This window comes from Falco rusticolus, chromosome 2 (genome assembly GCF_015220075.1).
Source record: "Falco rusticolus isolate bFalRus1 chromosome 2, bFalRus1.pri, whole genome shotgun sequence".
Taxonomy (NCBI): Eukaryota; Metazoa; Chordata; class Aves; order Falconiformes; family Falconidae; genus Falco; species Falco rusticolus.
The window spans coordinates 15,301,217-15,328,951 of NC_051188.1; the positions used below are offsets into that span (position 1 = coordinate 15,301,217).

The following is a 27,735-nucleotide window of genomic DNA, read 5'->3' on the forward strand; positions in this document are numbered from 1 at the left end:
GGTGGGGTCTCTATGAGAGCAGAGCAGAGGGGGAGAATCACCTCTTGCAGCCTGCTGGCCACGCTGCTTTTGGTGCAGCTCAGGGTACAGCTGGCTTTCTGGGCTGCAAGCTCACATTGCTGGGCCATGTTGAGCTTCTTATCCACCAACACCCCCAAGTCCTCCTCCTCAGGGCTGCTCCCAATCCATTCTCCACCCAGCATGTATATGTGCTTGGGATTGCCCGACTTGTGTGCAGAACCTTGCACTTGGCCTTGTTGTACTTCATGAGGTTGCTGAGGGTACACTCGATCCCAATGTCCATGTTGCTGACAAAATGTTAAGCAGTGCCAGTCCCAGTCCCAGCCCCTGAGGAATGCCACTCCTCACTGGTGTCCACTTGGACACTGAGCCATTGACCACAACCACAGTTCCTTGAGTGTGACCATCCAGCCAGTTTGTTATCCAAGGAGTGGTTCATCCATCAAATATATATTCCATACTCATATGATGCATGCAGGAAAACCAAATCAATAACATGTTGAAGGGATGTTAGTGATACTGCACTTAATTGTTTAACTAAGGTTAGAAGCTGTTCAATTTTTGACAATATTTTAGCTGTGACATGACTTGGGTGTGAACTGCATGGGGCAGGGAGTCTGAAACCACGAGTATGTAACCGGAGACTAGACCACGAAGGCCACCCTTTTAACCAAAAGAAAACTGACATTCTTCAGCTTTGGATATTTGACTTCTACAAGGAAGGTAGTTTGCTTTTGACTTAGATGTGCTTCTTTCAGTTGATAGGAATTTTCTAACCTGTGTTCCTCTTGACTTTCCACTGTGATTGACCTTCCATCATGTATGATAGCAGGTTTGATTCCTGGAATTTCTGAAGGGTAGCACAGACTTCTGCCTGAGTTGCAGAATTAGCTAACGGCAAGAGAAGGCTGTTGTTTTCTGCTGTCCCTTACTAACCCCTTCATTGTCTGCTTTTAAGGTGGAAGAAGGTAAATTATAAAAAAGCAAAAGGCACGGTCCTGGTTCCAGACTTGGTGGGATTCTGGATAAAAAGAGAGAAAGGAGGAGATACATTCCCCACTCCAGCAGTGTCATGTCTAACTTTTCTAGAGTTGGTAGGTGGGCTGGCTCTCCTTTTGCAGTGCTCTCTCTAGCTTCACCTTCACTCTAATTTGGTTAATGTAGGTAGTTTAATTGCTGACAGTCATCCAGCAGAGATTGCCCAGTGGAGATCCTGGTGCTTGTAATTAACAATTCATTGCTCACATCCTTGCAATTAACAATTCATTGCTCACATCCTTGCAGGACAGCTGTTGGTGCTGTTGAAACTTTTGCCTAACAGTTTCTGCTGTCTTGGGGCTTATGAACCTTCTGTGTCTGTTCGGTGGAGGAACAAGTTCTCCTGCCTTCCTCTTGCTGATCTAGGGAGCACAGCTCATGTCACAAAGCTGGTTGATGGGCTCATCCTGGTCACTTTCCTCTTGATGTTCAGGTTTTGACAATGAAGTGGTGCTGAATGTCTCGTAAGACCAACTGCTTGATGTTAAGCTTTATTCCAGCAACGTAATCTTCCTGCTGTTTTTTCCTCTGCTGAGTCAGGATGGGAATTATGGGTTGGAGTTGAACCTCCAGCCCTTTGTATTCACTTTGTTGCTTCTACTTGGTACTGGGATTCAGTTTCTTTTCCTACTTCACCTGTTCGGTTTTATCTTATTTGCAGTCATGTGTATGAAGCTCTCACACAAGTAACTATGTAAAAGATCATTTCAAATTATTTCAAGCTATTTAACACTTCATTTTATTTTGACTTTGCTCATGAAAATGTGACCCACCTGTCCATTAGACTCTGTGCTGGACCTATGGAATTTATTGAAAAAAAAAAAGTTGAAAGAGTAGACTGGAGAGTTAAGTATGTAACTGGTTTTGATGACTTTTTCTTTTTCTTTCCTATGCTCACTCCAGTGAGCATATAGCTTTTTTTCTTCCTATGGTGTTACTTCTCAATGGAAAGATGAGCTGTGGCAAGGGGAGAAGGGAGCAAGACTGAAGCAACAGCCATTTTTACTGCTATTATGAGATAAATATATTTAGGCTTTCTTGGAACAGGAGAACACTACTGTACCGTGCCTTAAGCTGAACACTGAGAAGACAGTGGAGACTGAAGGGCTTTTCAGAGGAAAAGCTGATAATTCTCTTTCTTATGATTATTAGAAGCGTTAGTATTCCAGGAAGCCTCTCTATATGATGAAAACATTAATTCAAACTAATATAACAGATGGTTTTCTTTGCACCAAATCAGCCTGTCATCCCAGAAGAAGCTCACTCCCTTTTTTCCCTTAGTTCCCATAAACCATAATCCTCATTCCCAGAAAAAAATAAAATCCCTACCACTCTCCTATCACTGCTTTGGCAAATGCATTCTGCAGCTTATTGTGAATGTTAACAGAATCAGGCTGTTCCAGACAACAAGATGGAGAGCTAATACCAAAACTGAAAGCCTGACTTCAACCATAGTGGTCTTGGGCAGGGGAAGAATCAGACCTAGCAAGTAGATGCATCCCAGTCAGGCATTATTTTAATAAATAAAATTGTCTTAGGTCTTGTTTTTATGGGGGAAGGGAAGATAGGTGCAGATTGTGCATTAGGCATACAACAAGATGACACTTTTTCTTCTCTACACCCCAGAAAATATGTGTCACATACTTTTGTGGGGTAAAAGAAAACGAAGAACTAGCAAGATGTTTCCTGTGTTGATGGCAATATTTTTGGCTGTGTAATTCATCTGCCATTTCTGTACCAGCTCTTAAGTTTGCTTGTCAAGGTACCCTGAATAGAGTTTGTAACACTCAAAACTTGACGTGACAAGGATGTGAATGATTATTTCATGACCTGTACCACATTGGGAAGAAAGGTGGCCTTTAACCAAGTGAGATGATTTGTTTTGTCATTCTATGTGTTCTCAAGTTTAATGATTCTGAGATTTCACGTGAATAAGAAAAGGGATTTTATATTATTTGTGTCTAAATTGAGAATAGTTTATTAGGAAAAAGAGAGATCCTTCTAATCAAAGGTGAAATATTTTACTACCACTTTTGAATTTTTCACCAATTCACACATTTAACTGTTTTCAGAAGCTTTTAGAACAAGTATGTACTCCTAAACATGAGACTGTTGCATCGATTTCACAGGAATAACACATGTGAGCATACATTTCTCACTGAACGTCAGTGTAACTGCATATTTTGTACTGTTATGGCTTTTAATTTTATACAATTTTTAATATATGCCTTCTAAGGATAATACTTTCCCTGCATGTATTTGTTTGAATTTTATTTTTAATGTTTGTTGTTTTGGTTCCTTAGCCATGAATCAGCGAATCAGCCAAAGTGCTCCAGTGAAACAGCCACCCCCTCTAGCTCCTCAGAGTCCCCAGGGTGGTGTGATGGGTGGGAGCAGCTCCAATCAGCAACAGCAGATGAGACTTCAGCAGCTACAGATGGAGAAGGAAAGGCTGAGACTGAAGCATCAAGAACTGCTTCGGCAGGTGAGGCCACAGGTTAGACACCTACTTCCACTATTTCTTTTGTATGTTATGTTTTGTTTTGGCTAAGTTGTCATTTCAGTGACTCTTAAAGACCAGTGAATGTACACAAAGCTTTGAGATCTAAAAAGGTTTGAATTTATTCTGTTACTGATAACAGCTTGGTAGTGAAAGCAATCAGACTTACCAGACTGAAGGATTTTACTTTCCTCCGTCATTCCTCTCTCTAACAAAACTCTCAACAGACTTCTTTACTTCTAGGGTGACATCATGGACTGTTGATCTGATTGGATATTCCTTTTAAGAATATATTTCATATTTATCGAGTACTGAGTCATGCAAAAAGACAAGAGGTTGGTTCCCACAGCTGCTTTAGTTCTCCCTTTTAAGTGGGGGAAAGTCTTTCACTTTTAGAACCTGTTGCAGTCTGTAGCATTTCAAAACACTTTTAAAGTTTACAGAAGATACGTTGAGGAGACTCCTTGTTGCTAGAATCTTCTCTGTTAAACTGTGGAGTGGAGCATGGAACAACTGAATCGCTCGTGCTGTATTTTGAACCTATGGTTTTCTTATGCTGAAGAATTTCAAGCTTTCTAATTAGGTTGCAAGCTATTTCAGTATTTTTTTACTATATGAATAGAGCTGTAGCAAGTGTTAAAGTGTAGGACTGGACATTGTAATCTCTGGATTTTGAATTCGGGCTTGACTTCCTTTTGACTCTGAGCCTTCTGCTTTGACTTTTCCATCTGAGTGTTTACTACCATCTGTGCTAGATACTTAGGGTAGTCCTTGGTTTTTTGACACTGCCAGAGAAAGCACTAATCTTTTCTTTGAGGAAAACTTTCTAAAATCTTACCCTGTTCCCTTTTCACTTTGGGTGATGGGCCTTGTATCAGGAGAGTATAATACCTTCATGGTCCTCAAAGACGGCTTTTCTCTTTCTTCATCACCTGCAGTATTCTGTCCTGGAATCTGACTCCCATTATTCCCTTTGTAGTCAAGGCCTGTTTTGTAGGAATCTTCAGCATCTCTTGGTGTAGGATGGGTCATCTTTACAGCCATTACTTTGTGTAGTACTCTAGGTAAGAATACATTGCAAAGGTGGCATCAGGACTTTCTCTCCGCTTAAGCACCTGGGCTTCTGCTGTTCCTGCTTTGCAATTAATCCACCAACATTTTACCCTGTGCTACCATGCTTCTAGGTAGGCATTCTAATTGTCTTCTTGCCTCAGTTGTCATTGAGAACCTGACTAACATTTGACCAGGTTGAAGCCAGTTCCCTTCATGTTGTTCTCCCTGGTTGTTAAGCTTATCTGTCAAATACGCATCCGTGGTAAATCTGTGAGTTTTGTTTCACTGTGTTGTGATATTCATAGTTTCTCCCTTATCCTGTCTCATCTGGCCTGTCTTGGGGGCTTGATACTACAAGATGGTGTTTATAAGACAGCCTGCATAGACAAACGATGCAGCTAAAGTAATTTTTATCCATCTTATTTTTACTCTTAGGCATTGCGGAATATCAATCCCAGCACAGCAAATTCTCCAAAACATCAGGTAGGCTCTTAACTGATGTTTCAGCGTAATTAGAAAAATAAAAGCATTAAATTAGGCTAGCAGGGGAACTTTTGCTACATGAAGGCATTCTAAAAAAGAAAAACAAAAAAAACCCAAGCTAAGCTCTGTCATACATATTTTTGAACCACTTCTCTGGTCACAACCATAACGTTTTTAAGAGTGCTGCATTACCACAACTTTATATCAATACTTAAAAGCAAATGAGGAATTCATTGCACATTTTTTCTGCACTGAAAACAACCTTCTCGTTTAGCATTCTTGAGGATACTGCTGTTCCAATCCTGACGTCATCAAGATGTTTATTTAAAACAAACCTCCCATTATATCTAAGGTAGTAGCTTGTGACTTTCAATGTTCATATGAATGGTCTTATCAGTTTGTTTAAACAGGTACAATCTTAAAGAAGGATATCTGCAATCAATTAATAAAAAGTCACTTGAAATATTTACAATTTTTAAGCGTGTACAGTGTAACAGAATTACTTAATAATTAGACTAACAAAATAATTGCTATGGGGATATAATATGTAATTATTCCACTTTGACATTTAACAGGCTGCTGCACAGATACATTTTCTGTATAGGAAACAGCAATTCTGAAAAGCTTCCCAGGCTCAGACCAAAAGAAAATCGGTCACAATGCAAAGCATAATAAACAGTTTAATGTGGATTTTTTTTAGGCTCTTAAGAAGTTGAATATGGAGTGAATCTCTGAAAGGGTGGTTTTATGGACATATTCAGAGAGCTTCTCACTTGCTATTGCGAACAGTATTCTTCATCTACCGGTTCTTAGGACAATATTTATATTGGCTTGTGTTGTACCTTGTTTTTCTAAGAAAAAACGCTATATGCACTAGGCAAGAAAAACAGAATAAAAGAAAGTATCCTGTGTTCAGAAGCTATGAGTAGTGGTGTACTATTGCATTCTGAAGAGTACCACAAAATTTGTACATTGCTAGTTCTGTTGAGATGATCATCTTAAAGATAGGAGCATCAGACCTTAGAAACAGTACTGACACCCCAGAAAAAAATACTTTCTCGTTTGTCAGTATCAGTGCAGCTCTAAAAATGAAGCATTGTAATTGAGATGTAATAATTTGATTAATTTAAAGATCTTTAACCACCGAATTATCTTGTTGATCAATATTAGTTCCTATTATGGATGAGGAAAAAAAAATAATCCTTAAGGATTGCTGGTATACAAGGCAATAAACAGAGAAGCACATTTCTCCACACCAGTTGGAAGCACCTTATCTTCTGCCACAATTAAGTCATTCAGAAGGGATGTTTTTCTTACTGAACGCCAAAAGTGTATTCTATGTTTTCTTGTATGCCTGCAGCCCTGTCATGTTTGCTCTTCCACAGTATCTTCTTCCTCTTGCCAAGTCAGAAATATGCAGCAAATGGAGAACTTTGGGATCAGTTTCATACTTAATAAGATCAGATTTTTGGAACTTCTTGAAATTCTGGCTTAAAACACTAAAAAGCTGCAAAACCTCAAAGGGACCTTGTTAGTAATTCATTAAATTTATACGTATAGGTCATGCTGCTTTGTTTGGGATGGGAACTAATGAAAGGCTTTAGGCAAAAATCAGGATTCCAGTTACGTTTTAGCTGGCCTTGTACCAGGCTCATCTGTATACACACCCTCCTGGGATCAGTTTTGTTAGTCTGCACTCACTAATGAGTGTTTGAGTGATCTGGTGGACAGGAAAGTAAGCAATCATACCAGCTCAGAAGTTCTGTAATAACAGATTATTCATATTGTGTAATGTAAATGTATTTTTGTGTTTTCATGTGTCACTTCAATAATGTAGTGAGCAGCCACATGTGGAAGAAGGTGCTTATAGAGAACTGCTTCTGGAAATTGTTCTCTAAGTGCTTCCTGAGGCCTTGTGCTATAGAGGCAAATATTGTCTGTCTTCTCCAGTGATGCTGTTATTGAAGTCCCAGTCTGTGCATCCTATCAAGTCATAGTCAACCTAGTGAATCTGTGAAAAATTTGTAGAAAGAACAAGCATTTCTTTGGTCAACTTTTTCTTTTTGACAGATCCTTTCTTTCCTTTGTGAATAAAATTAATGAAGTTCAGAGGAATTACCTGCTTTCGTGATGATAAAGCTGTGCTTAGAGGAAGAGTAATAGCTTGTCTTGCTAAATTTTAGATGTTCTTTTAAGGCATACTGAAAATAAAATCTTCATAGGGTCAGTGCTCTTGATTCTGGGAAGACTAAGTCTATTCTAGAGAGGGATTGTCAGGGTCTTCTATTTGTAAAGAAGTTACACGACACCAGCGTTCTTGAGCTTATCTCTAATGAAATGTCTTTTTTATATGGGTTAAAAAAACCTGAGAAGTGTTCCTTAACTTTTTAACTGGATCTCTGAGCTCTTCTTAATCGCAAAATCAAATAGGTTGGAATGGACTGGTGAAAGTCATCTAGTCCAACATCCTGCATCCAGCTCAACCTTCTCTTCCTTCTTGACATTTTGGTCTGTATAATCTGGATGCAGTGTCTTGGTTGTATTGATATCTTTGGTCAGGTTTTTTTGGTACTGAGTGTACTTTGTGTCCTTGCCAGTTTTTAATCTTTCTGCCATGAACTGTAGCATCATGTAGTGACACCAACACTTGAAGTGTTATGTATGGGAGGCCTTAGCATTTAAATACTGCCTGGAAAGATGAAACAATTGCTTAGCTTCATCTTTTGTAGCAAGTATTTTTGCTTGAATGAAATGTCCAAGTCAAAGGTGTTTGAAGGAAAAATTGTAACTTCCGTATTTACTCTATATAAACAAGAGCTATTGATACATCCAGGAAATTTGAAAATGCCAAACACTGGTCCATTTACTTGTGCTCATCATCATCATCAGTTATCTGTGAACACCTTAAAGATGCCTACCTGTCTTAGTTAAGAGATTGAGTGACTTGACTTGCACTCCCTTCCCAGTAGCTCTCCTTCCGTTTCCCTGCAGTTAGCATCTGGCTATCTACAATGTCTCTCCTAAAGTACAGGTCAATCAACTTTTGTATGAATCACAAAATTGACTAGATGTTATGTAACGGATTTAATGCCTCCTAGTATATGATGGAAAGAGATAGAGGCAAATAATGTTGAAATACTGATGGCTGTATTCTAGGATGTTGTGCAGACTACTTTCCTGTGCTAAGACTGAAAGATTTCTGATTTGTCTTCTGCTAATATTAGGGTATTTGCTAGTTCAGCATACTATACAGCCGTTTAAGTGATAGGTTCCTCTATATATGCTTGCTCATTCCATATCTGCTGCTTGTTTCTAGCACTGAGTGGAGATCCCTGTCTGAGAAGCAGGAATTCCTTGCTATTCTGCTCAGTTGTGCTTTCCAACTTAACCTTTCTGTTATCTCTGTGCTGCTTTCATGGTAGTTCTGCATACCCTGGTGTGTGCTCTCTGTTCACTGTCTCCATTCTTTTGTCCTTTATATTTTATGAAGTACCTCTCATACTCTCTGTCCTGTTGCCCTGAACTTATATCTTACCAACTTTTGAGTGACATTCTGGAAATTCCCCTACTCAGTGAAGAATCTACAAAGATGTATGCCCAGTTGGTCACTGCTTGCTGAATCACTTGGATTTGTTTCAATTTTTTTTTTTTTTGCATTTCCTCTTACTGCATAAAATATAAGCATTTACAGTAGTTCCTGGGTAAAATACTATTTCAGTTCCCTATTAATTTTTTTTTTTTTTTTTAGTTTATCTTAGTTGGTGTTTAATACCTTTCATCAACTTAGTTGAGAAGATTTCCAGTGTTCCAAGGAAGTATTAATTTCATAGGACACTGTTACTACTTTTCAATAAAAGACTTTTTCAGTCACTTTGCATGTACACCAATGCAAAGCTCTGTTACTGTCAGATTTGTGACATTTTCTAGAAAGTAAGGAAGGCATCATTAAAAACAGGTACTGTCTGGAATTCTGTACACTTGAACTTCTGTGATGTTGGTGAAGCTGGAAGTTTACTGGGGACTTCAGGTTTGTTTCGTTGGGGTTTTTTTCTTTTCCTAGTAATATGCCTTTGAATAACAAGATATACTTGTATTCAAATCTTAGTGGAAGCAGTAAGCAATAGTTGGTTTAGTTTCTTAGTGAATCCCAGTGTTGTCCCTTGAACCTCTTGTTTCCCATGCCTCTGTGTGTTATCTGAAGCTGACCTAGATTAACAAGATAAATAACTTGTCTTGGTTTCATCAAGGGTGTTTGTGGTGGGGGTGGGGGGGTGTTGGATTTTTTGGGGTTTTGTTGGTTTGGGTTTTTTTAACAAAGATAAGGTACTGAAGCCAGTCATTTGGTCTTCGAACGTGTCTTTTTTGCCAAGTGAAGATACAACCACTGGTATACAGAAACATTTTTGAAAATTACACTTAAAAGATGCAGGAAGAAAATAACAAGTCACTTGAGCAAATTCATAGCTCTGTTGTGTCCCTTGGTTTTAATTTGCCTTACTGCTTGATATTTGATAGAGAAAATGGCCTGTGATATGTCTTATTCTGAATAGCTGTTATGAAAAGATCCAGGTTTTGGGGAAGGCTAGCTGCGACAGTGAAGAGTCTTTCCAACAAAGTTTTTGTCCCACTTGAAATTTTTGCTTCCAATTGAACTTTTTTTAATCAATTGTCACAAATAGTACCTGAAACTTCTCATTTTAGTGGAAGTAGATATTCTATCCCTCCTTTTGTTGTTTTACTCACTTGATAGCTCTCTGTACTAGTACTAAGTTTTGCTTTGTCCCTCATGGTTTTAAGTTTTCTGTTAGATGTTTCCTTGCACAGTGAACAGAAACCGTTACTGATTTCTTACTGTCCAAAATCAATAACAAAATACTACTGGAGAGCTGTCATGCAGATAAGGGAGCTGAGCACTATGTACGATACTGTAACTTGAATGTTCCAAGTAGGCAGAAATCAATTTTGTATACATTTCTCTCAGTTTTCATTGAACTGTTGGCTTGTTATTGTTAGCTAGAATATTTTACTTCATTTTGTATGCGTGTCATTGAACTGTTGATATGTTATTAGCAGGAATATTTTACTTCATTAGGTAACAAACTTGTTATTCACTGGACTACCTTCAAAAATCTTTGCAATTAATGAACAGACTTCTTTAGTCTGTGGCAGCAAATTCAGCATGTAACAACAAATCTTAGCATATTGCCTCTATATAGGCATCTGTTTGTAAGAAAGTGCTTGTATTTTAGATTGCTAAAGGTCAGTTAAGATAATCTGTCAGGTACCTGTGATTTACTCTGCATCAGTTGCACAGACCTTTTTAAGAGAGCACCATGAGCCTTACATGTAAGGCAGTACATTATGCAGTGCCATGACTTTAGAAATTAATTCAGGAGAAGACTTAACCAGCTGTCGAGAGGCTTCCTAAGCTGGAGCTGAAGGCTGCAGCTGGGGCGTTGTATGGTATTTTTTAAGCAAAATATTTGCTTCTTCATAAAATGACTTCTGACTGAGAGGTCTGGTAGACGTGCTCCGGCACACTAAACTGCAGGAGGTTTAAGACACGCGTCTTAAAAAAAGGAGTCGTCTGCCAGAGATTGCCTTAATAACAAGGCAGAACATGATGTATCTAATGTCGTTTTTTCATAATCTAGTAGCTGAAGTACTGGTATGGCTACACCACAAGACAGATCAGATACATGATCTATCAGAAAAATTGTTTTTCAGCTAGGTTGGTTTTCTGACCTGTCTTAGTGTATGGCCATAGAAATGCTAGTTCCAGCTGAAGGGAGGGGTAAGAATACGCAGTCAAAGGCTATCTGTAATCACCAGTAAAAAGTCACTTTGGAATTGCCCCCGAATTATGACCCATAGTGATTAAGAGATCAAGGCACATATCTTCCTCTGTCCTGATTAACAAACTCTGCTTCTTCTAAACACTTTTAGATAAAACAGAAAATTTTGTTAAAGCATTGGAAATTTCAGCATGGAGTCAGAGGTCCTGTAGAAATTACTGAGATCTTCCCTGGCCAAATTATTATTTAAGTCTTTGGTATTTATGATGAGCAGTACACTAAGGTACTACTTTAAATACTGCCTAGAAAATGCAAGCATTATGGAAAGGGAATCCTGTGTAGCTTTGAGGGTTTGAGGGGGAAGGGCGTGTTGGCTGCCATCAAAATATACAAAATGTGGAATTCAGCTAGTTTTCCTGCAAAAGCAACACTGCTGTTGTTCAGCTGTCTTGGGAACCAAGTGGTTTCTGCAGTAGTATAGCTTCATTCCTCATTGAAAACCATAGGTGTAAGTGAAACTTTATTAGTGTGGCTGTAGTTTGTTTCCTACTCTGTTGGTTTAAGTGGGAAATGTTGAGCATTGGTAGCTACAAAGTTACACAGTAGGAAAGATACTTGTATTATATGAGTAAGGTAAAAAATCAGAAGCTCTGATTCCACTTGCAGCACCTAAGCTTTACAGATCAACAAAGTAGTTTTACTGCTTGCTTGTGAATGTAGATCTTTATAGATAAATACTATTGTGTGAGTCTATGAAATACCCTGTCTAAAAGTCTGTAGAGTAAATCAGAACTGCATTTGTTGTCTCTGTCTGGTTTTTATGTCCCTAGTTGCTTCAGGACACGTTCTGTGTCTGAATAGTATTTGCAGCTCACTGCAGTGGATTTCCTGGAGTCACCAGTGCTGATTGCAGTTGCAAAACTTAAATCGTAGAAGTATTTCTAAAGCAATTGGTCAGCAGAAGATATGAGTCATGTTGACCCTGAGTACGAGATGGCCATGAGTAACAGCTTTTGCTAGAAGCAAACAAAAATTGGTGGAGGGAGGCCATCCAGGTCTGCATAGCTTTCGTGATTGCTGGCTCCTGCTGACACATCCCTGCCCTACCGGTGCTCTGAGACACCTCGGCCGGGCAGGCGCAGCAGGAGCCACGGGCAGATAGATATCAAGGGGAGGGTGAAGCAGTGGCACAGCAAAGGACTGCAAAACCAGGCAAGAAGCCAGACAATTTACAAATGTGTATTCCAATTTATGCTGCCTTATCTGTACTTGCAATTCTCTGCGTAGCATTGAGTTCGTCACCAAGTGTATACAATACAATTAATTATTACTCTAGCGGTATCACCTCTTAAATTAATTTTGCTGGTTTTCATGATTGCAACACTGAATGATTTATGTTTCCCCCTTACTCTTCACTAATTGCATAACTCCTCATTGCTGAATTCATTTGTCTTCATCTGTCCATGTGTTTTCCTTGTTTCTTTTGTACATAGCTGTAACTTTGTGGCCTCAAACAAGAACTTAAATACTTTAGTCTGAAGAAATACTGGTGCTGTAAGTCTGCCTACAGGTGTTGTGCTCTTTTCTTTCCCTTAGCAGTTCTCTCCCATTCTAGTAAAGCTTGCGGATAAAAATTTGATAGTTGAACAATATTTGGGGTAGAAATGTTACAACTGGCCCTTTTAAAGTAAATTTACCAAAAAATACCCAATTATAAGAATATACCAATTCAAGTTGAGTGACATATTATATGTTTAATACAGTAAGAACATGATACGAGTTGCACAAGGGAGTCTTTTGCCTTTCCTCAAAAACACCGTGAAGATAAATATAAAAATGCTCTGAAAAGAGTAACTTCATAAAGTTAATTTGATCATGGTGTGAATGACCTGGAACTTCATGTAAAACTTAATCTGTATGTAATTATGGGGGAAAAAAAAAAAAGAATAAGGCCAGCCAGATAAATTAACACAATGCTGACCTTATTTTTAAAATTACTTTGCTTAAGGAGATGACAGATCATTTTGGTCTTTAGGTAATAACCAAAATTCAGCTTTTGTGTTAACAATAGGAATGCTAAGCTTTTATTTTCCCAGAGGTACTTAGTAAGTTTGACATACTTATAAAAGTAGGATGAGATCAAGTTATAGAAATCTAAGCCAGGAGTTTGTCATGGTTTTATTTTTCCTCCAGACTTTAAATACTTCTAATAAAAGATAAATTTTAAAGCATGAACTAAAAGCCTAGAGTTCAGATTGCTCTGTTTGGAGCTGGGAAAGGCTTGTACAGTCCCATACATTTTTTTTAAGTGCAGGAAACACATAACTTTTTTTCTTGAAAATCAATTTTATAAGGAAGAAGAAATGAAAAGACCATTCTCCAAGCAATACAACTTTAGCTTCTGTTACATGCATTTTTAATGAAAAATAGTCGTAATACACTCTTTAGGACTTGTAAAAACTTAGCTTATCTCACAGAATGTTTAAAAATTGCTCTATTTGTTTCTCAATAGCTTGTCTTTTTTGGTAAATCCTTTCTCTTTTAGACTCCCAAATGGACATAAATTTATTACTTGAATGAGTAATGGAATAAAATTCTTTTGAGGGGGAAGTGCTGTAGGTCTGCCTCCTGAATAAGTAGTGGTAATGCTACTTACAAATAGTTAAAAATAGTTGTCGTTTTGTACTTTCAGCAATGTTGTTATTAAAACAAGGATAAAAGTAGCACTATTAAGTAGTAATATTAAAAAGGCTTACTTCACTACATTGTAGTGCCAAAGAAGAGGCAAAATACTGTTCTCTCTCCAGATTTAACATCTCTCTCCATTGTGCCTTCAGTGAAATGTGATTTTTTTTCTTTTTTGGCTAGCTAGTATCTGAACTACATTTGTTTACCATACTATTTAAGTTCATATATTGATGAAACATCAATCTCTGCTACCCTGTAAGGATTTAGAAATTAAAGAAGGTAACTTCCTCATTTTTCCAAATTGCTTATTTGTTTGTACTGATTTTTTTTCTTAAGGCACAGAAGAGAAATTTGTGGGGTTTTTTCTTTCCTGGTTTCAGTAGCTCTTGAAAAGGGGACCTGTATGGATTTCTCGTGTCTCTTTCTCTTTTTTTTTAACTATTGCATCAGGAGTCATTGCTGATTGGAAAGACCAGGCCTACCACACAATGACATACAATGTCACTTCAGTGCGTTATATACAGAAAGGACTCCGTGTTGGTTTTATTTTGTCATCACTCTTTGGGGCGCTGATGTGTGATTAAGCTTCTTCCTCAAGCTGCTGGCACTTTTGGCCCCTTTTCTTCAGCCTAGTCAGGGACTGTAGCCCAAGGAAATAAAAATGCAATGCACAGATCAAAGCAAGAAGGAAGGGAAAAAGACAGAGCATTCTTGCTGTGGCCAGCTAGTTGTAGGTATGTAAGAGCAGAGCGCTCACTGATGGACAGCTCTGCTGTCAGGGTGGAGAAGAAAGATGTGCCGTATTCCAGGTAAAAGTTTCTAGAAGCAGTGGTGCAAAATAGAAGTTATTTTATTTTTTTTATTTTTTTTTTATTTTCCCTTCCTCCTTTTTCATTGGACTAATAGCAAGATAGAATCAGTTAAAAGTAGCTACATCACATGAAGGCAGTTTCTCAGAGAAGGGAAGTCGCAGGTGACATTTGGAGGAATTCTGGTCTCCAGAGGAGGGGCATAAAGATTATGTGGTGAGCGAGCAGTTCTTGAGCCATGTCTGGGATGGCTGCTCTTAAGACTTTCTACCTTCTCCAGATCACCATTTGGGAAGCATTCCAGGAACAAAAACTTTTTTTTCTTTTTTCTTTTCTTCTTTTTTTTTTTTTTCCCTTAAATGGATTGAGTCCACCTGTATATCAGCCACCTTGTATCAAGGCTGATGTGGCTGATAAAAGTTTGTAAACTTAGCTATGAAGTAAGACCTCATTATATAGTCTTTGCACTTGTTTTATTACATAAGCAAATGATAATCATATGGATAAGCAGCCTATAGAAATGATTCAAAGGTGCCTACCATCCTGTGATCTGTAAATGGGGAGTAGTAGTATTACGATTTATTAGAGCAGTGGCCAAGTAAGTGATAGTGAGCAGAGAAGTGGATTTACTTGGAGTAGGCAATTGGGTGTGATAAACACAAAAACCAGTGGCATGTTTGTACACTTTCTGCAAAGGTCTGATCAACGGGAGTGAGAAAACCTTCTAGTATAAGACATGAAAACTGGTATTAAAGGAACGTGTTATGTAGAGTAATAGTCCACAGGAATGGGAGTGAAGCATATGTAGATTAGAAAAGGAAAAAACAGGTGGTAGGGAAGCATTCAACATTTGGCACAATCTGCTGGAAAATAACCTTGGGATTTTTTGAAAAGAAATCACTTTGAAGAAGAATTGGAGAAAGATTATGTTGTATCTTAGAAGTCTACCGTAATCCTTAGGCTAATAATTGAGAATGGATGAAGACCTCTCATTTTACAGGTGAGAAATACTGAGTATTGTCAATGCTGACAAGATTGCTTTTGCCTGAGATTAGCTTCCCAGACACAGCCTGGAAATCACATACTACTAATAATGGTAATAAGATAGTCAATAGATTTATTTAGCAGTCTCTACATGAAGAAAGCACAGGCTTGGTGAACCATTAATGATGTTTTAGGAGGGTTGCTTGAAGAAAATTATTGTATTTTTCACATGCGTAACTCATGGATTACCTGTTTAAAAAGGGAGAGAGAGGACACAGGAAATTACATAAGATTCTGCTTATATCCAGCCACCTTTAAATTTGTGTATTTTATGTTAAAACTTATTTTCATTAATTAGTAATTATAAGCTTTATGGATGGATTGATCCAAGCTGGTGCAGTCAGATGTGTAAAATATCTATGTAATCTAGGTTTGTAACTTCAGAAGTCCAATTACTAAGAAGTTGTTAGGGATTGGAAGAGCTTTTAAGATTTACGTGTGGGACAAATCATTGATCTGGTCAATCAGAAATGTCAAAATGTATGCCTCAAACATGAGGAGTAAATGGGAACTTGTAGGTAAAGGCTTTAAATTTTGCTGAATGAAACAAGCAAGGTAAAAAGGAAACCAGGGACTAAATCAGAAATTAAAATACAGGGGAAAAAGATACAGACATATCATAGGGGTCAGACAGTGTTAACAGTTCCTTTCTGATCTTAAGAATAGGCTTAGCAAAAGGATATTGCAGTGAACTAGGAAAGATTTATGTAAATATACAGATACTTATATCCATAAATACATTTATAGTGAAGTCTCCAATACTGGGCTTGACTGGTGGAACTTGCATTATCATTGAAGTTGGTAAAAAATCTCACTTTGTCTTTAGAAACTTCATTTCATTGTAACTGGAAACAGTATAAGCATCAATTACCTGTAATGCCATGTGTTCATGTATCTGAAAAGTGCACTCAGATGCCTAACATGATCTTTCTTTCTCTCCCTCCCCCTGTTCTAGGAATTGGCTCTCCGTAGCCAGCTTCCAACAATGGAACAAGACAGTGGATCTCAAAATCCCGTGTCATCTCCTGGAATGTCACAGGAACTAAGAACAATGACTACAAATAGTTCTGATCCTTTTCTCAACAGGTTTGTAGGAGTAGCTACTAGAGGGGAAAAAAATTGATTTAGAATTCTGTTTGGTACATGTAATAGTTTATTTTGAACATCTGTCTGTGCCAAAAGCCACAGCTGTAAATGAATCTTTCCTTAAATGGCAAGTCTAGTAAAAGTTGAGGATTAAAAGCTGTCTCCTGTGGGAGGAAGTAGTCTGTTCAGACTTGTAGGAAAGTTTTTTATTCAAAGTCATAACATGTTTGCCTCTGCATAATCTGTTGACTAGCAGTCATTTCAAATTACTGACTCAGAAGGATTTGTGAATAGCTTGCTGTGAGATCAAATGAACTGTGAGGCACATTTTAGGACTACACCTTGAGGTTCATTTTAAGGTTTCTCCGTTCACTCCTCCCCTCCACTTCAGGTGTTTAATTTAGCAGTATTTTTACTCATAATGTTAAATCTGCAAATAGTGGCATGTTTCGTGTTAAATGCTGTATTATTTCGAAGTGGGTCTTTTAATTAAAAGATCTATAATTTTACAGCACAGACTAGTCTTTTTCATGTAACTCTTTCCTTAACCCCTCTGAGTTGGAGTTTGTTTTGGTGGAAATACTATTCTAATTGCATCTTGCAAATGCTTCGTGCTAATGATTACAACTTGGGAGAAACTGCTGCAGCTTAAGATAATGCTGTATATTTTGCTTAGCATGCTGGAAAGAAAAGATGAAAATTGTAAAACAGTCAAATCTCCAAGCCACAAAGACATTTATTAATGCAGTAAAACTCTACAAACACTTCAGCAGTATCAAGCAGTTGATCTGAAATTGGAGTAGTTAATTTTGCAGTTCTCCATTGTACTATATTTTGTCAGCATTCTGAACTGATATCAATTCAGTATCCCCTACCGTAAAAGAGGAAAAAAATACGTATTCTGTCAGAGTTCATCACTACGTTTCTGCATTACCTTGTAATATTAGCCTAACTTTAAGATGCTTATTGTAAGTACTTATGAAGTATAACAACATGCTTGTCCTTCTCTTTAATGGTACATTATTATACTCATGGAAAACTCCATAAAATTTTATCTCGATTCTTTCAGTTTAAGTCTTAACTTCTATGGCTTTTGCTACTAATACAGTTTCAAACCTACTCATCAGGTAAGAAATCCACATCATGTTAGAACTGGCATGAATTTGGAATAGGGCAAGTTTAAATACCTGTTGTAATTTTAGATACTGAAAACTTCCTTGTTCAAATGTTCAAATCTTTGCAAACCTTTGCTGCAACTATAAATCTCATCCCATATTCTTTTAAATAACTTAAAGTTGTTAATACACATGCTTAAGTTCTTCATCCCTGAAGAGGTAGTGTCATTGTACGTAACTTTTCCAGTTAAATGATGTTACATCACCTTAGCTTGTTTGTTTCATTTTCTGCCTTTTCCAGAAGACTTATCCGTCATTTCATATACTCTGTCCTCACTCTAATTCTTAAAATTGGTAAAGTTCAGTGGAGATCATGCAAGAACATAACCTCCATCTTGCCAGTGGAATCTGTTGTCATGCATATAGTTTAGGTTATGTAAAACATAAAAAGTATCTTGCTCTTAAGCTTTTTCTCCTACTGCATGAAGTATTGTCCGTGCTAGTGTTGTGTGTGTGCTACTGTGAAAGCAGGTAAAAACCTTCTATCTCAAGGTACACAGTGCTTTGTATATATTGGAGAAAAACAAGTTTAGAAGAAAAAAAAAAAACAAGGCCTTGCACATGGAGAAGAAAGTAGTGGTGTTTTGTTATGAAACTCATAAGGAAGTAAGCAGTATTTTCAAGTTTTTGGTAAGCCTTTCAGGAAGACTTACCTTCTACACAGATCCTATTAAAAAACTTCATTTTTTGTTAGAGGGAGGGATTGTGCTCCACTGAATTCATCCTGGGTTCTGATGTGAGCCTTAACTGTGCTGGCCTGTCCCAAGGAACAAAAAGGACAAAGAATCTTAAAACTGACCTGCTCTCCAATGAGAAACCTCTATAGACAGATGATGGCCTTGATGCTACTAGCTTGAATTTTTGGGAGGCTGTTGCCATCATACGTTGAGCCCAGGTATATTTGGAAATTTATTCTGAAATTATGTAGAATTGTCACATCTTTGAAACCTGTTTTCTGATGTGAAAGAAATGCATCTTCAGGTTTCAAATGGCCATGGCAGTGGACTGATGCAGTTTATTCATTGTGAGTCTACACACATGAAATACAAAATGATGGATCTTTTCTATTAATTAGAAAGAGGAAAAAAAGCTAGAAAGGGCAAATTGATTGTTTTTGGCAGATTGATAATTGCCAAGGACTATTTACTGTAAAATGCAAAAAGATACTACTTGCCTAGTTGCAAGTATGTTTAACAGGGAGGTTTTTTTGTAGCCCTTACCTCACATAAAATACTGGAAGTCTGTACCTGACCTGAGCTCAGAGTATCTTAATTTGCATTTTGGTCTGAGCATTGTCCCCTTCTAAGTAATTTTAGGTACATCACCACACTTAATTCTGGCATATGGGTAAGGGAAGGGGATTTTTAAAAAGGACTTTTGTGGATATGCATTGCTATCTCTGAATTAGATACAGTAGTCCAATAGTTTTGCCCTAAAGATCTCCTTGATGTCCCTTATGTTAAAGTTCAAACTTGGAGAAATGCTTCTTCCTATCTTTATAGGGTATATATAAAGTTCCTGGTGAGGCAGCCCTCCTGTCTTTAGGTAGGAGGTACCAAAGTTGGCTATCCAGAGTTCAGGTAGCTGGAAATTTTCCACTGCCTACATAATCAGAACATCCAAAAAATCTCAGAAAATAATTGCTACATTGGAGCAATTTAAGAAAATGTACAGTAGTGTTTTCATTTACATAGTCAATCTTGTACCTGCTGTCTTCAGTACTTACTGTCATTAGTGGTATGTTTTGTTTTTTGAGTGGGACATCCAGCAGTGCAGAATTTATTAGACTATTTCACCTTTTGATCTGTCATTTTGTATATGTTTTTGTCTATTGGATTTATATTGGTAGTGATGGTAATTCTCTGTTTAACTTCTAAACTGGGATTTCTGTTTTTGTATACACATTAAGAAGTATTAGTTGAAGAAGCATCCACTCTATTTTGGGTAATGCAGTTTAGCTGCATGCAGTAATTTTGGGTGCTGTGAGTACTAAATGAACTATCCTTGTTGAAGAAAATGGAAATGTGTGTTAAGGAGTGATTTGAAGAGACGGGCTGAACATTCCGAGTGTGAGAGCACCAGCCAAAAAGCCTTCTCAACCAGAGTGGCATAGTTCAGCATAGTCTCAGTTCTGTTTTTAGTATTTTGTCCCACAAAGTAAACCAGCATTTTTTTTCCACAGAAGTTTTAAATAGCTTAATTATTAGGATTGTTATCAAATGTGTGGTGATACTATTTTTAAATCCATCTAAACGCCAAGAAATATTTATGATTTAACTATAAAGAAATGTTGAGTTTCTTTCTTGTATGCAAAGGTGTCTTTGTAAAATCTAATATATATATATATTTTTTTTCATGGCTGATGGCATTCTGCTTGCATCTGATGTTGTCTAGCTGTTTAACCATCATCTGTTTGGTCCTTCATACTTGACAAAAAGGCATAAGTTGTGTATTTCATGAGCACGTTATGAGAAGGATCAGTATGTCTTCAAATGCTAATTTTAACAGTAAGGCAGGCTGATATTACTTAGTATTCAAGCTGGAAAATCAGTAAAGATTCTCAGTGAATGCTACCACAACCTGAAGAAATACAAATTTTGAAAGTATTTTGTGAGGCTTGGCTGTTAGGAGATGCAAGGGGAGGGAAGTAATGGTGTATTTCTACAGCTGCTTATGCCGGCCACAGTTCTTGCCAGAAACCTGCTCCTGCTTGGGCTCTCCATGGACCAGCTTGCCTCAGGGCATGTCTACCTGCCGCACGGGGTCCTCCACAGGCTGCAGGGTGGCTCTCTGCTTCACCACGGTCCTCCATGGGCTGCGGGGAAACAACCTGCACCACCATGATCTTCTCCATGGGCTGCAGGAGAATCACTGCTCTGGCGCCTGGAGCACCTCCTCCCCCTCCTTCTGCACTGACCTTGACGCTTGCAGGGCTGTTTGTCTCACATTTTCTCAGTCCTTTCTCCCAGCTGCTGCACAGTGGTTTTTTACCCTTTCTTAAATACATTATGACAAGGGTACTGCCACTGTCACTGATGGGCTGAGCTTTGGGCAGCAGCGGGACCATTTTAGAGCCAGCTGGGACCACCTGTGTCTGACATGGGGTCAGCTCTTGGTGTCTTCTCACAGAGGCCATCCCTGCAGCCCTGCTGCAACGAAAACTTTGCTATGTAAACTCAAGAGACTGGCCTACTTCCCCCATCCCAGCCCATATTTCCCACTGCAGCTTTCTTGAGCTTGTTCACTCCAGTAGCGGTAAGATAGCAAATGCATGTCAGGCCCCATGCCATCACTTTTTTGTTAACTGTTCTGTCAACGAGATCGTTCTAAACCAGGGTTTGTTTACGGGATGGCTTCTGTACCAGTATTTGATTTATATTAGGGCGCTCTCTTGCCATGACGTGTGACTGAACTAGTAGTAATGCAACAGTGGGAAGCAATTGAATCACTAAAGGAGTTCCAGCTATAGCTCCTATTTATAACAGCAGGGACCTAAAAATACACTTCAGTGGTTGATAAAACATGGGGACATTAGTAGCTAGATATTTTTTTTTTTTTATCCTTCTAGAAGTGTGAAAGGGTACGCCATTATTATTTTTATAATCATTAGGGACTCTCTGTGATATCCTTCCAATAGTTTTTAGCTGCGGGTGAGTGTGAAAAGTTTAACGCTATGCAGAACACAGGTAGGCAGTTTTTAAAAGCTGCTTAAGTATGCTCTCATCAAGTTAAATTGAATCTAAATAATGCGGTTTTAAGGGCTGCATAAAATAAATCCCAGGTGTCTCTCACAGGCAAAGGCTTCAGGTTTTGATTAGAATAGAGCATTTCTTGTGTGACAGTGATGGTTTTCATAGCCCTTGAATTAGTTCAAAAAAAAAAGCATTTATTTTAATTTCTTCGTTACTGTATCCTCATTTTTTTTGCTCTCTTTCTTCTGTTACAGCGGAACATATCACTCCAGAGATGAAAGCACAGATAGCGGACTTAGCATGAGCAGTTACAGTGTACCCAGAACCCCCGATGACTTCCTGAACAGTGTTGATGAGATGGATACAGGTCTGTGTTTGTGTACATCCTTAGTGCATGTTTTCCAAATATACTGTGTCCATTCCCAATGAAAAAAAGCAACTCTTGAGACACTGTGATACTTTTCACATTGTTTTTCTACCACCTTCTATTTCTGTAGCACAAATATTATGGTTAGATTTGTGAAAAACATAATCGGCTCTGTTGGGAGGATGGGGGATGGCTCACCATATGCTCAACATATCACTCCTCTTGTTATATGGAATTTGAGTGTCCGTTTGCTTTTTTAAGTAATACTGTTTGTTCAGAGCTAAGTGTAGTACCTCATCCAGTGTTGCTACTACACCAAATATTGCTAATACTAATCTCTAAAACAATATTTGACTTTTTCCTTTAAGTGTACAAATTAAAACATGCTAAATGACATCAAAGATCTGTAGAGATTTGGGTCAGTAGGTGAAAAGATTGAAACAAGGCATGTTCTTTATACACCTGCACGCAGTCAAGCTGTCTTTTGTTTTTGTGATGTATTTCTATAAATCGTTTTGCTTGTATGATGCAAGACATACAGGATTAACCTTTAAACCAGTTATCCTGATAAGCTGTGTGTTCGGTACTTCCAGTATATTTAATATCCATCTTGCTTTGTGTTATAACTAGGTGACAGTATCAGCCAAAGTAACATCCCATCCCATCAGAACCGTTTCCCAGACTACCTTGAAGCCATTCCAGGGACAAATGTGGACCTTGGGACACTGGAAGGAGATGGGATGAATATAGAAGGAGAAGAACTGATGCCAAGTCTGCAAGAGGCTTTGAGCTCTGACATCCTTAATGACATGGAATCTGTCTTGGCAGCCACAAAGCTAGATAAAGAGAGTTTTCTTACTTGGTTATAGGGGCCTCAGGGAGACTGAATTCTAAATCTGTGAAGGATCTAAGGAGATTAGGACATCTGTATCTGAAGCTCAGAACGAGCCAGGGTGGCACACTTTGGCTTGTGTTCAGAAAAAGTAAATGAACAAATATTCAACAAGATTCTTTCGTTTTGCTCTTCCTTGTCCATCGCTGCTGTTATATATTGCTGACTTTTTTCCACAGTTGACTCTGGAGAACAGACATCTTCTTGATCTTTTTCTATTGCTGTTGCAACTACTGTTCAAGGGGGGTGGGGAGGGATGATGAGCCTATTTGGATGACGAATGCCATTCCTTTTGTCCTAGTGTGCTCTTGCATATCATTTTATCTAAGTACTCAGATATTATGAGAGTTAATTTCTGCATGTCACTGCTTGTAGTTTGCTCAGCTAGTTGTCTTCTGCTGCCTGTGGCAAGTGGTAAAACATGACATACTGGGGTGACAAGCCAAAAATGATGTATCTGGTCAAAAGAAGTCAATACTGATTTGGAGATATGACTTAAAGGAGGGCTGAAGACTGTTTGGCATTAAGTGTTTCTACTAGTAGCTCTTTTATTAGTCACAAAGTGCTCTTGTTCATATTTTATGTTAGAGTAAATCATGAGTCATTTTACATAGAAGCATATATGAACTTTGATTGTTGCCACATATTCTAGCCTAACTTTTGTTTGTCAAAAATAGTTTGATTATTTTTGTTAGTTGGTTTAACTGTAGCTGTAGGATGGGAAGTAATTATAGGTGTTCTTTTTTTTTTAAAGAGTGAAATCTAAGGGTTTTTTTCTGATTTCACATAGTCTTATTTAAATCTGAATTGTCTGCTTTTTTATACTTAAAACATGCATTGTAGCCTGATAAGCTAGTGAGTACATAAACCAGTATGTTTTGCCTGTAACTTTTTTATGTTTTTAAAGGCTAGCTTTGAATGTAATCATTAGAATTCATGACCAGTGGCTTATTTTTCATGTTTATTTGCAAGAATTTGAATTAGAATCTGATTGCAGCAATGTAAAAGTTAGAATCCTAAGTGTCGTATGTACAATTTTTGAATGCATTTTAAAGTAGCAGAAACCATTTTAAAATGACAGATGCATCTAATCTCTCTTCTGATTTTCAGTTTTGATATCTAAGCAAGTTTAGATTTTAAAATCCTTAATGGAAAAAAACTTCATGAAAAGTTTCTTTCAAGTTAACATGGAAAAAGTCTGAACTATTAATACCACTCTAAGTTGCAATGAAAAGGCTAGAACACCAAAAAAAAAATCCTCCAGAACAACTCCTACGTGTAAGTTATCAAATTCTGTTTGGTGAAAAATAAGCCCTGGACACTATATGTAGAAGAATGTAAAGATATGTGTTAGATGGTGACATGAGCAGGTAATGAAGTGTATATTAGTAGTAGAGCTTAGCATGGGGTAGAGGTGAATATGAATTATCTTTATTTTAACAGGAAAAGATGTATCACTAAGTTGTCTGCAGGAGTTGACATAGTTTCCAAAGAGTATTTTTAAATGAACAAAATGAGCATGAATCAAACTTTGAGTATAAGCTATGAAGTTTTGTGGGGCTTTTGTTTTTTTCTGATGAAAAATAGTGTCACCAGGTAACACCTCTGTAATTAAGGGCCTGTCACCATTCTCAACGTGAGCCTTTATTTCAAAGGGTGTATAACATGACTATAATGATACTGTAAGCGTGAAACTTGGTTTTGAAAAAAATCTCAGCTAGCAGGGAATTCTCCTGGGGAGAGATTTTTTGGGGTTTTTTTTGTTTTGTGTTATTTTTAAAAGACATTGGTTGGTTATTCAACTTAGGAACGAATCAGCAAAACAAAACGAAAAAACCCTGTATTATTATCATTTGGATATTTTTATGCTTCAGAAATAGTTCTGGTTTAGGATAATGTAAAGAATGAAAACTGAACCAAGTCTCATTTTAAAAACTGAAGCAGCAGAGGCAGAGATTTGAAATTAGCCACTATAAATGTACACTTACTACTTTATGTAAGGATATTAGTGTTTGAATTACACAGAATTGTTTGTGGCTTGTTACGGGATAGAGCCAGGTTTTAAAGTACCAATTTTTAAAACACATCCACAATGACAATATTCTGCTACACCAATAATTCAGTGATTAATAGGCCACTTTTATTGTGCAATGACACAGTAGCTCCTAAAACAGTATATTGTGTCCAAGATAGGGATTTTAGTAGCATTTTTACAATTTCATTATCGACTTCTCTCTTCTTCCCTTCAGGAAAAAAAAGACACTAAGTTGTTATAACTTGAATGGTCTGACATAAAACCACAACAGCAAGGAAATGCAGAGTTGATTCCATTTCAGTTGTCTTCCACAGTTGTATCCAGGTATAATAGCACATACAATGCACTGAGTGCAAACTCCTGACATGCTGTACCTTGCTACAACAGGGATGAGTACAGACCAGATTTTCTTTCCTTGCTTTTGTGTGTTTGTCACAGCTTTAATATTTGAATGTTTTCTTCTCATTGTAGAAACACTAAATGGCTTATACTGTATTTGGGTAGCACTGCTTAGGATAGATACTGACAAACTGGGAATCCTTGAACTGTTCTAACATTAATTATGTTTTGTGATACTTATTTTAATTGATTTTAATACATTTCCGTTCTCTCATTTATTAGGAAACATACCATAGAGATGCTGTACTGTTGGCAATCAAAGTTAATTTGGAATTTTTTTTTTAATTCTGCAATTGCCTTGTTTGATGAAGTGGTTAAAATTGTTTGAAATGCAAAAGTGTTTTGGGTAGTATTTTATACTGATGTATATATTGAAACAGAAATCATTGTAATAATTGTAATAGCTTTTAGTTATAAATACACTATATGCAGACAGATGGGGCTGTACAGTACTGTGCTGTTCAACACCTGGGCAGGGCTACTGCCTGGGAACAGGTTGCAGTGTCAGTAAACCATATGGATCAAATATTGTACCATTCAGTGTTGGCGCTCACCAATGCAAAAGAAGAAGAGGCAATTTCAACATGATTAACACTACATAGCTTTCACACATCTGGTAAATTAGTACTAGAGTGACCTTTTCACTTACAAGCATGTTTTTTATACAAATTAACAGGTGTGCCTGTGTAAAATAATTTGTTTTCTGTATCTTGGAAAAAATACTCTCCACATTTAGAATGTTGTATGTTAGAGAACTCTTAAATGCACCCTTGTCAAAATTATATATATTAGTTACCAATGTTACTTTTAGATACAAGCATGACTGTAAGTTAGGTACTTAAGTACATTCTGTTACATTATTTTTCTTTATGTAATACTTTTTCAGTTGTTTTATTTGGTATAAATATATACTTTGTGCTTAAACATCTTTGTTTGTTTTTAACATTCAGTAGTATGTAAAGATACTGATTTCCCTCAGTAAGATGGATGCATTGAATTGTTGGAATTCCTATTGTAGTATGTCTGTTCTCATCCCGCTCGTCACTGCTTTTGTAGTCATGAACTCCAGTCCTGCAAACATTCTGTACAAGCTCACCTAAGAGACGGAGTCCCACTGAAGTCAGTGAAGGTTTAACATTAAAATATACATCTCTGCGTGATTGCAGTAATGAAGAGACAGTGACTCTCGTGAGCCTCGTACAGTTTGTGTAAAACAATACTTCAGTTGCATATGGCACTATAGTGAGAGCTGGTAACAACATCTGTTATCTACTATAAGAAAGCATCCACTTTTTGCAGATATGCTGGCAATGTTCAGGATTTTCCCACGTAGCAGATACATTTTTGGCTAACTCTACGTTTATACAATAATTTGTGGCAGACTATCAATAAAGACACACTATTTTCATTTCCAAGTTTTGACTTATGAATTGTGAAATATGTAATGACATACCTTGAAAGTGTCTGAAGATTTTTAGTTAAAAAAAATCTTCACAGGATTCATTAATTTTGACCTCCTGTAAAACAGTAATTCTGAAAGGTGTCTTTTCAGTGTAATGCAGTTTGTGATGGCTGACATCATGCACTGTTTGCATTTTAGCAGTTCCAGAGTTACTACTATTCAGTGCTGAAATGCCTCAACCCTGTCAAATTCAGTGCAGTTGTGTGCTTTCTTAGTTAAAGGTCCAGGGCTGGGTGCTTCTATCAGTTTGTCTTTTACTTGTGGGTTCATAGCTACGTTTATTCACTCGGATCCTTTGAATTTAAACCTAACACCACACCTTGCACCTGGGAGTAGAAAGCCAGTGCCAGGGCATGACAAGGCACCGATTTAACTTGCTGATATCACTCCCATATATGAGGTGGTGACATACCGCAGTAGCTGCAGTATGAGTGACCTTCTGAGGCAGCCCTAAATAGACTGTATTGCAGGAAAGCAGGATATCTGGTCCAGGTGTTCCAGGCTCGCTTGGCAATTCTTTCTGAAATATTTTCAGCACTTAATTAAAAATAAAAAGTATTTGTTTCAGTAACAAGCCAGAAACAGTATGCTTCCAAGGAAGCTTTGGGTCTTCTCTATGCCAATGTACAAGTTCCCAGCAAAAAAAGTGTTTTTCACCTAGGATCATTAACAAAATAATTATTTGAGATCAGTCTATGATCAGTCTAGCACCTCCTGTTTTGGAAGTTCATTTGGAGATAAAGTGGGCCCTCTTTTATTTGCAGTATCAGCATCCATAGTTTATATCTTCCTTCTGAAGAGTAAAGGTGTGCTTCTTGCCCCTTGGCGTCACCACTTACTGCTGACAATAGTTACCCACCCCCCCTAAGTCTGTGTGTCATCAAGATAGGAGGATGTCTGTACAGCATGAGAAATCTCGGTTGACATGAAATGGTAAAACCAGCACTAACTGAAGAACCAAATCGTGTTTAGAGTATAGGTTAGAGATTTGTACCAGCTACCGTATCCAGTATTTAATGTCTCTTAAACAAAAAAGCCAGTGTGTTTTTCCTTCAAAGGAAAAAGATCAAGAAAGCATGTTGAATAAGGAATGTGTAAGTACCAATACATCTGACAAAGCTGCCTAATAGATTTTTTTAATTTATTTTTTTTTGTGGAAAACTCATGATTTGTACTTTTCCTGACGTACTCCTCTC

The 27,735-nt window shown here is 37.6% G+C and overlaps 1 protein-coding gene across 5 annotated transcripts in view; it reads left to right on the forward strand.

Moving 5' to 3' along the window:
- YAP1 (Yes1 associated transcriptional regulator) overlaps window positions 1-26,492 on the forward strand; it is a 98,816-nt gene extending 72,324 nt beyond the window's left edge. For 2 of the 5 annotated variants that reach the window (XM_037376913.1, XM_037376912.1), the window contains 4 exons: window positions 3,363-3,544; window positions 16,387-16,517; window positions 21,639-21,751; window positions 22,382-26,492. In XM_037376913.1, coding sequence (XP_037232810.1) covers window positions 3,363-3,544; window positions 16,387-16,517; window positions 21,639-21,751; window positions 22,382-22,620 — 665 coding nt within the window. In that variant the 3' untranslated portion in view covers window positions 22,621-26,492. Of the gene's footprint in view, window positions 1-3,362; window positions 3,557-5,047; window positions 5,096-16,386; window positions 16,518-21,638; window positions 21,752-22,381 lie in introns of all 5 variants that reach the window. The other 3 variants (XM_037376910.1, XM_037376909.1, XM_037376911.1) reach the window with 3 other exon arrangements.
- The last annotated feature ends 1,243 nt before the right edge of the window (window positions 26,493-27,735 follow it).